The sequence below is a fragment of the Herpailurus yagouaroundi genome, unplaced genomic scaffold (assembly GCF_014898765.1).
Source record: "Herpailurus yagouaroundi ecotype Mexico unplaced genomic scaffold, PumYag 215, whole genome shotgun sequence".
In the NCBI taxonomy this organism is placed as follows: domain Eukaryota; kingdom Metazoa; phylum Chordata; class Mammalia; order Carnivora; family Felidae; genus Herpailurus; species Herpailurus yagouaroundi.
Window position 1 is genome coordinate 6,625,878 of NW_024412446.1, and position 9,570 is coordinate 6,635,447.

The 9,570-nt window shown below is 43.6% G+C and overlaps 1 protein-coding gene and 1 long non-coding RNA gene across 4 annotated transcripts in view; one reads left to right on the forward strand and one right to left on the reverse strand.

Annotated features, from left to right (window-relative positions):
* The window catches only part of LOC121017210 (uncharacterized), a 9,984-nt gene extending 2,566 nt beyond the window's left edge, over positions 1–7,418 (forward strand). Inside the window, exon 2 of the long non-coding RNA XR_005784666.1 lies at positions 7,171–7,418. This is a non-coding gene — a long non-coding RNA (uncharacterized LOC121017210). The remainder of the gene's footprint in view (positions 1–7,170) is intronic.
* On the reverse strand, positions 5,234–9,498 carry RSKR (ribosomal protein S6 kinase related). 3 transcript variants are annotated; one of them, XM_040455340.1, is made up of 12 exons: positions 8,944–9,498; positions 8,302–8,547; positions 8,126–8,209; positions 7,944–8,012; positions 7,494–7,563; positions 7,167–7,271; positions 6,950–6,990; positions 6,677–6,704; positions 6,476–6,565; positions 6,305–6,393; positions 6,058–6,168; positions 5,234–5,677 (listed from the first exon to the last, which is right to left on the reverse strand). In XM_040455340.1, the coding sequence occupies exons 1-12, from the start codon at positions 8,998–9,000 to the stop codon at positions 5,456–5,458; spliced, it is 1,212 nt and encodes a 403-aa protein (XP_040311274.1). In that variant the 5' UTR covers positions 9,001–9,498; the 3' UTR covers positions 5,234–5,455. The 3 variants fall into 3 exon arrangements, with proteins under 3 accessions (XP_040311274.1, XP_040311275.1, XP_040311273.1); XM_040455341.1 differs by having other exon boundaries at positions 5,234–5,626; positions 8,302–8,550; XM_040455339.1 differs by having other exon boundaries at positions 8,302–8,550.
* Positions 9,499–9,570: the final 72 nt, after the last annotated feature.

Genomic DNA, 9,570 nt, shown 5'->3' on the forward strand with positions numbered 1-9,570 from the left:
AGAATGTAAACTCCGCCTTTTGCCCACCAAACTTGCGCGCCAATTCTGACCAGTGATGGTTTAGTTCAGTTACTGTAGGGTAAATTGTAATTCAGTTGGCCACCTGCATGTGGACTGACAAGACTATGCAACTTTCTGTGTGTGTTACAATCTCATTGGCCACTGGCCCCTATAAAACTGCTACGCCTTTTAATCTAGGGGTCCAAGTCCCTGCTCCTCTGTGTCAGGTATACTTGGGCCCAAGCTCAAGCTTGCAAATAAACCCTCGTGCGTTTGCATCGGTATTGGTTCCTTGGTGGTCTCTCGGATTCGAAATAGGGGGCATTACAGATTGTAGATCTTTTTTAAAAATTTTTTTTTAACGTTTATTTATTTTTGAGACAGAGAGAGACAGAGCATGAACAGGGGAAGGGCAGAGAGAGGGAGACACAGAATCTGAAACGGGCTCCAGGCTCTGAGCTGTCAACACAGAGCCTGACGCGGGGCTCGAACTCAGACCGTGAGATCGTGACCTGAGCCAAAGTCGGATGCCTAACCGACTGAGCCACCCAGGCGCCCCTACAGATTGTAGATCTAATCTCCCAAATGTTCTTATAAAATTTTTATGTTTTGATCACATTTAAATCCTTAATGTATCTGGAATTAAGTTTTGTATATAATATTAAGTAGGGGTCCAAATATTTAAAACACTTGGGTTTTTGTTTCTTTTTAGGTAATCTCTATGCCCATTGTGGGGCTTGAACTCACAGCCCCAATATCAAGAGTTGCATGCTCTACCAACTGAGCCAGCCAGGTGCCCCAACACTTGTAGTTTTTAACTTTAGGATTAGATATTACTTATTTTGTAAAGATGCAATTACATAAGCCAAATCAGCAACTCTGAGAACTGCACCAGGCAGTTCTAAGTGAACTCAAGGATGAAACTGTGGAATTAGTAGCCCTGCTTCAATGAATGGTGTATGTATATATGATGGAGTATGTGTATGATATGTATGATGGGAGTTCTTTTTTTTTTTTTTAATTTTTTTTAACGTTTATTTATTTTTGAGACCGAGAGAGACAGCATGAACGAGGGAGGGTCAGAAAGAGGGAGACACAGAATCTGAAATAGGCTCTAGGCTCTGAGCTGTCAGCACAGAGCCCGACGTGGGGCTCGAACTCACAGTCTGTGAGATCATGACCTGAGCCGAAGTCGGCCACTTAACCAACTGAGCCACCCAGGCGCCCCTGTATGATGGGAGTTCTGAACAAAGGAGGCAGTGTAACAGCTGCTAATCAGTGGGGCTCCATAAACCAGCAAAACTCAGGCCAGTGAAATCTGAAATAATATGTTCCTCAGAATATAAACAAAACCAAACTATAGGGAGGAAGGTAGCATGATTTTTTGTAAATAAAATGTCCTGATTAATATATTAGAACTCATCATAGTGGTTGTATTAGTTTGCTAGGGTTGCTATAACAAAGTATCACAGACTGGGTGGCTCAAACAACAGAAATTTATTTTCTCACAATTCTGGAGGCTACAAGTCCGAGATCAAGGTAGACCAAGTAGAGTTGGTTTCTTCTGAGGCCTCTCCCATTGGCTTGTAGATAGCTGTCTTCTCTCTGTATCTTCACATGGTCTTCCCTCTGTATGTCTGTGTCCTAATTTCTTCTTCTTTTTTGAAGTTTATTTATGTTTGAGAGAAAACACGCGAGCAGGGGAGAGGCAGAGAGACAGAATCCCAAACAGGCTCTGCACTGTCAATACAGAGCCCAACATGAGACTTGAACTCATGAACTGTGAGATCATGGCCTGAGCCAAAACCGAGAGTCGGACGCTTAACCGACTGAGCCACCCAGGCCCCCCCCCCCCCCGCCAATTTCTTCTTTATAAGGACACCTATCATTGGATTAGGGCCAACCCATATGACCTCATTTTAACTTAATTGCATCTTTAAAGACTTTTCAAATACAGTCACATTCTGAAGTACTGAGGGTTAGGATTTCAATGTATGAATGCAAAAAGGGGGGGGGGTATGGTGGAGACACAATTCAGCGTAACAGGGATTAATAATGCATTAAATAGGATTTTATTTTTAAAAAGCTTTGACAAGATTTTTATATTGAAGAATTTAAAGAAGTAACTAAGGAATTGTGATTACCAGTTTGTTAAATGCACGAACTAATAAACAGATCGATACATGGTAAAGAAACTTAGAGGTAAGAAACAATGAGTAGAACTACAAAGACACTTTTCTAGAAGGAGAATATACAGATTGGTGTTACATTCTTAGAAAAGATAATCTTACATTCTTAGAAAAGATACAAGGGAGTGCAGCATAAAATATCCACTTTGATAGGTATATTTGATTTCTTCTAGGTAATGAAAAATCAAAGCATAGGATTAAATTTAAAAGATGATTTCAGGTTGTATATAAAAATATTTTTTAGGGACTCCTGAGTGGCTCAGTCGGTTAAGTAAGCATCCTACTCTTGATTTTGGCACAGATCATAATCTCACAGTTTGTGATGGGATTCTCTCTGCCCTTCCCCCCTGCTCACGGGTGTGCATGTGTGTACTCTCTCTCAAAATAACTAAACTTAAAATTTTTTTTAAATAAAATTCTAATAAAAAATTTTATCATGAATAAGTAAAAGGTATTCATAGGTCAGTGATTCTAAGTGGGGGTCAGGGGTGGCAGGAAAGACTACCTTCCAGGGATGAGCATATCAAAACTATGGGTGAGGACAGTGCTTTTTTAAATTATACTTTCTGAAACTTTGATTTTTCTATCATCCCCTCCACTCTACCCTGAGAATCACTGTTATAGTGCCCCACTGATTGAAGAGAGTATGTTAAAAATGGCACTTGATAAGAAATAATTCAAACTGCACTTACATGATTATGGTCTCAAAGCTATCTGATGTGACCTAAGAAAGGGACCCTAGTGACATGTTAACCATGTCCTAAAGACCTTAACCCAATATGCTGCTGTGATCAGAGAGGCTATATAATGTTGGGTGACCTGAACATTAACCCTGGACCAGGACACACAGTATCATAAAATCATCAGCATCTGCTTTTTGAAAAAGCATCACAGAACTCAGAAGCCTATTCTCTACAATTAAGAATCAGTGATTATAACCCCCCTCATTTTATATGTAGGAAACTACAATTCAGAGAAGTTAAGATAACTTGTGTAAAGACTCTTAAAATAGTTATTGGTGGATCCAGGCACCAGTCTAATATTCTTAACTACTTTAGAAACCATTAATTCCTATTACAAGTATTCAGGGTTTTTATCCAATGTGCAGTTCTGGTCACTACAACTTAAAAAAAAATGTAGTAAAGCTAAAAAAAAAAAAAAAAGTCTGAAGAAAAACAAATTAGATAATCAAAAGGGATACTGTTACATTTATTTATTGATTTATATCCCAATCTCATTCCAAAAAAGGCTTACAAAGATGCAGATAATATAGTAAGAAAAAAAGATTAAAACAGAAAAATGAAAATAAGGAAAATAAAGATAGGAAAGGAAGATGGAACCAAGAATGTGGCTAGCATACAAAATATACGATGTGAAGTCCTAAACACTTGCTGGAAATGGACCACAAATTAGGCTCTAAGTGGCATAGCACTGATATGAAGAAAAAATTACAGTCAGTTGAATATTTAATGTCTTTAAGGTAAAATCAAACAGCAATTCAGGAAAAGCACAGCTGAATTCAGAGGAAATTTTTCCCATGCATCCTTAAACAGAACATTATGAATTGTAATGATAAACACCCTTTACAATAGCCACAGCTATTAAATTTCACAGGGATTTTCCTACGGATTGCCGAAGTACAATCCAGAAAAAGCAATTCTGCAAAGGCCAATAAAATGCCAGCTATACAGGGGAAATCTGGCTTAATCCAGGGACAGAATTAATAAGCACAAGTACACAGAGTACTTTCCAGACTCTCTTTGGTTTGTAAAGAGAGATCAAATATAACTGAAGGATAATAAAATGAAGGTTTTGAGGGGTGCCTGGCTGGCTTGGTCAGAAAGGCATGTGACTCTAGATCTTGGGGTTGAGTTCGAGCCCCACAGTGGGTGTAGAGATTACTTCAATAAACAGAGTTTTAAAAAAAATTTGTTTTAAATGAAGGTTTTGAGAAGTTTAGAAAAATGAAAACAAGTTATAAATGCCAGAAATGTATAAAATTTAAGGTCCAGATGACTTTCCTTACTAAAGAAAAAGGTTCAGGGTGCCTGGGTGGCTTAGTTGGTTAAGTATCCAACTCTTGATTTCGGCTCAGGTCATGATCTCCTGGTTTGTGACTTTGAGCCCTGCATCAGGCTCTGCAGGGACAGTGTGGAGCCTACTTGGAATTCTCTCTTCTTTCTCTCTCTGCCCCACCCCTGCATGCTCTCCTTCTCTCTCTCTCTCAAAAATAAACATTTTTTTTTAAAAATAAAAAGGGGCACCTGGGTGGCTCAGTCAGTTAAGTGTCCGACTTTGGCTCAGGTCATGATCTCACGGTTTGTGAGTTCGAGCCCCATATGTGACTCTGTCCTGACAGCTCAGAGCCTGGAGCCTGCTTCGGATTCTATGTCTCCCTCTCTCTCTGCCCCTCCCCTGTTCACGTTCTGTCTCTCTCTCAAAAGCAAACATTAAAAAATATATATTTAAAAAATAAAAAGGAAAAGGTTTTTGAAGTACATCTCTAACCTTAGATCTTAAGGCTGATGTCATGCCTCTTAATCCCTTGGTTTGCCCATCAGAAACTGAATCCCAGGTCATCTAGGGAAATACTCAGTTTAATAATCCTTGTGTCTTCCAAGGAGACTTTGTTTTGGAAAAAAAATTCAATAGCTGTTCCAATTAGCCCTAGAAAAGACATTTAACCCATCCATATTTCAGTTCTTATTCCTCACATTTAGGCTATTAGATTCACTTTTGAAATTTTTAAACATTAGATTTATCATAGACTGGCTTTGAGCCCCCAGATCACATGTTTTAGCTACATATTTAGGGGTTAAAATGCCAGCTTTTGAGACTTTTGAAAAACATTCATACTACTTCTGAGAAACCTGTAAAACACATAAACAGCACCTTGAGACTCCATGAAGTGTTACTTCTCAAGAAAGGAAATACGGCAGAGAAACAAGGAAAGGGAAAAGTAGAATAAGCCTCTGGTTGAAAGCTTCAGGGTATGAGCATTGGAGAAATGCAGCGAAGGAAAAGGTCAACACTGATCCGAGATGTTGAATTGAGAGGTGAGTTGTATTAGGGAGTAGGGAGGGGTAGGGCCAATTGTGGCTGCCAATAGCAGAATGCGCAAGATTTGAACTCTGGTCCAACAAGTAGAAGAACAGAATAGTAAGAGGCTACAGAGTAAAAACAAACAAGATCATCAAAGTGGTCATACTGAGTTGGCAGTGGAGGAGATCCTTGGGTTCTCAGGCCCCAATCTACAGTAGAGGGGCTCAAGCAAGGCTGGGATGGACCAGGTAGGACTCCAGGTTACAGTCAAAGTTCTTGAAAAGCATGGACTCCGATGGACTGGGCTGGGTAGCTTGTGTCTCCATGACAAAGTTCACTGGCTGCTTCTGTAGGAGCTCTGGGTCAAAGGCCACACCCCGAAAGAAAGGGTGGACCTGGAAGTGATGCAAATAACGTAGACGGTGTAGGGGATTCTGGCATAAGAGCTGAAGGCAAATAGAGCATGAAGGATAGATGAGATAGGAGAGGGGCTAACCAGAAAAGCTGGAAAAGAAGAAGTTCATGGGCTGTGGAGGGCAGGAAGAAGAATCCTAAAGAGGATTTGAAAGAGGGAGAAATTATTGGGGGCAGAGGTGGGAATAGAGGCACTGTCCTGGTAAGAGCAGCACTGGCCCTCTCTCTCAGAAGTGACTGACTATGCATGAGGAGGATGGTATTTGATCAAGTTAGAGCACGTGCGCACGCACACACACATACACACACTCACCAAATTATTAGAGGAATGGGGAAATCTCATTTCAATAATAGGGAAAGGAGAGAATTGAATGGTTTGGTAGTCAAGAAGGAAAGTAGTGTTCACTCTTACCTCATGGAGCAGGAGTGAGAGCCCCTGGTTAAGAGAAGCTGGGACCTCAGAATCATAGTGTGTCACACTTGCCAACATGGCCACATGATCCCTCTCTGCAGCCACTGGGAACTGAGTTAAGAGGTGGGGAATGGGGGTGGGGGGCAGTGGTAGCATTGTTTAGTAGGAATAAGGCAAGATTTCCTAAGTTCTTCCCACTACAGGGCAGAGCTCCTCTCTTTGCCCAACATCCCTACCATCTTCTCACCTTCCCAGTTGCCAGACAGAAAAGCATGACACCCAGGGACCACCAGTCAGCAGCATGGTTGTAAGGCCCTCCACTCAGGACCTCTGGGGCTAGATTTGAAAGACAGGTGTCACTGCATCAATTGGCTATCCTCTGCCAATGCTTCCCCACCAGTTTTAGCCCCTGTCTCACCCATGTACTGAAGGGTGCCACAGATAGTATAGGCTCGGGCTCCCTGGGGCAGGTGGCGGGACAAACCAAAGTCTGTCAGTTTCACATGGCCTGTGAAAGATAAGGCAACAGCACCACTCTGTTCCACCCCTTGTCAGTCATGACATATTCCCAAACTGACAGTACCTCTAATTCTGGGGCTAGGAAAAGGAAAGGACATACCTCGTTCATCCAGAAGGATATTCTCCATCTGAAAAATCACAAGTGAGAGGTTATTCATCTTCCTTTTGACCTTCTTTTATCATATATACCTGTCCGCTGAGGAAGATGCCCTATTCAGCATTCAAGTCTATACTTTGAGGGCTCTTGCCCAAATCCTTAGCACCCTTGAGGGCCCCAAGGTCAGCTATCCTCATCTCCCCTCTCCCTTCTTAGATCCGTTGGTACTTCTTACTGATGCCCCACTTCAGACAGAGAAAAAGTGCTTAACTCTACCTTCACATCTCGGTGGATGATGCCCAAATCATGGAGATAGCCTGTGGATGACAGCAAGTAATGGGGTGTGCTAAAGCTCTCCTGTCTTTCCAGTTTCCCTGGTAGTTCCCATCCCATCCCTATTCCTGTTCTTTGACCTCCAGAGTTAATACCACTTCTCTCTGCCCCTCCCCCTTAAGTCTTCCCTCATTTCCATTACCATTTCTGTTTCACTTACACAGCACCAGAACCAGTTCAGCAGCAAAGAGGCGGATGGAAGCCTCAGTCAAGCAGCCGACAGAGGACCACAGGGAGCACAGATCTGTACTGCAGTAGCTGCACACTGCAAAGGACCAGAAGTCTAGGTGATATTGGGGGGTAATGTGCCTGGGCTCAAAGGCATTTTAGGCCTCTTGCCCAAACTGATGCCACATGTTGTTCCCTCCCTTTGGGAGACAGAAACACTCAGAGAAGGGAAACAGCCAAGGGAGAACAAGCCAAAGGGATAGGTAATCTCAGGTGGAGTACAATGGGACGACTCTTGGAAATGAGAGAGACCACTCACTAATGAAGAGGTGTCGTTTTCCCTGCCAGCTGTCCCCCAAACCGTGTACAAAAGGATGGTTGATCTGTCGCTAGGGATGAAAAAAACAGGAAGTTAGGGAGGAAAAAGGGCACTGAGGATCAAGACAGCCAAGAAGTCAGGATTTAACCTAGTTGTGCAGAAAGGGAGCTGCTGCCCTACCTCTAAGTTCAGGTGAACAAAATAGTAGGGACCCCCTGTCTGGTAATCCCAAAACCAGCATGATACTATGAACACACCAGGACATGCTAGAGAGGTTTCCCTGGAAGGACCTAGAATTAGCTGCTGCTAACTACCTTTCCCAGGATCTGCTTTGGTTGAAGCAGAGGGAGGGGGCAGAATAAGGAAGAGCAGGGCAGTTGGACAGGAAAGGTGCTTTCTCCATCTGTGGTTTAGTTCTTCCTAGGCTCCATTCCTGGGCTCTGTGCATACCTGGATGCTAACCTCCTCTTTGCACTGCCTCAGGATGTCCCTCTGTAGGACCTTTACCTTGGACACCACCTATAAAAGGAGAGGAGTGATGACTCCTATGTGTTGTTTATGCCTCCCAACCTTTCTGAAACCAAGAATAGAAGCAGACACTAGAGAATGATATGGAATACCTAGGTCCCTACCTTCACTGCAAATACTGCTTTCTGGTCACAATCTAGCACCTTGAAGACTGTTCCAAAGGAGCCTTTAGCCACAAGTCCTAAAATCTGTACAGAGAAATTAAGAATAGGGTGATTGAAACTCTGGCCATTTCTAGATGTCTCCCCAAGACTGAGACCCCTTCCAGGGACTGACCTACCTTCAGCTGGTGATGCCCTGTAAGAGGCCTAATGGGAAACTCCGGCAGAAAAAGGTTGACGAACTGAGGCACTGGCCACTCAGACAGAGGCTTCTCTATTAGCAACGGGGTCGGCTCCAGGGGCTCCTGGCGTAGGCACTGATGCCCCCGTAGTCCCCACAGCTCTTCCAGACCTGACCTGGTAGTTCCCACACCTGACCAGAGGCTCTTCCAGCCTCGGACCCAGGGACCCTGGATGTTGCCACCCTGCTGAGAACCAAGGGAGCCACTCTAAACCTCTGCCCTTGAGGCATTACAAATTCTGCCCATCTTAGAGGGCATACCCTCAAATCTTAACCTTAGAGATATGTTTTTGAGCACCAGGCAAAATTGCTACTACCCTTGTTTTGGGCCAAGGCCTAGATTTCCTGGACATGATTCAAATCCTCTAGGAAATCAGTATGTAGACATTTTCTCCATGAAGCATCAGAAATTCGTCCTGTACCTCTCAGTATGGGGTTGGGATATTTTCACCGTATAGCCTCCTGTTTCACCTCCACAGTGGGCATCACTAACATTCTCCTCACTGGTCAGTTCCCAGGCCTCAAGCCCATGTCCCCCCTTCACCTCCCCTAAACAGGCTGCCAGAGCCCCACAGCCTACCTTATGAGAAGCAACCACCCGGGCATGTTGCCCCTGCCGACAGCTTACTGTTCCCATCCAAAGCCTCTGCCTCCTCTACCTGCTAAATCTGTTGTCCCAGTTACATAAGCAATTCCTCCCCCTGCTGCTACATTACACATGAGCCCCGCCTCTTCCCTGCTATTCATGACTAGAGATGCAAGTGGATGCAGCCAAACCCCACTCATCCTCAAATCCTATCTGCCCACCCCACTTATGAATAAGCTTATAGCCAGAACTAAAATGTGCAGAGACCTATCAGCAAGGGGCCAGTGTCACACCAGAGCTGGGAAGTATCTGTGATAGGGCTTCATGGAGGAGGGAAGAGGCCATCCTCATTAGAGTGACAGCTAGAGGATGTGTCTTGGGTTGATGGGGAGGGAAGGACACAGGTTGAACCCATGTACTTAACACACCAAAAAAAATTAATAACTAAAATAGATTTTTTTCTCTTTAAGTCATTTTCTTACCATTCTCCAGGGCATGCCCCAGGGGGATCCATGGCCAGCCCTGACTCCTATTGCCATTTTCCCAAGTGAACTTGGCACAGATTGAGGAGGGGCTGATTTCCCCCCAGAACCCTAATACCTCCTATACAAGGCAGTGGAA

Bases quoted from the DNA above. Each gene is read 5' to 3' on its own strand.
- RSKR (XM_040455339.1), bottom strand. From the start codon at position 9,000: ATGGGAACAGTAAGCTGTCGGCAGGGGCAACATGCCCGGGTGGTTGCT. The intron at 8,013-8,125 runs GTAGGGACCTAG...CTCCTTTTATAG, and splicing joins AAGCAGTATTTGCAGTGAAG to GTGGTGTCCAAGGTAAAGGT. The intron at 7,564-7,943 runs GTATGCACAGAG...TTTCATCCCTAG, and splicing joins AAGAGGAGGTTAGCATCCAG to CGACAGATCAACCATCCTTT.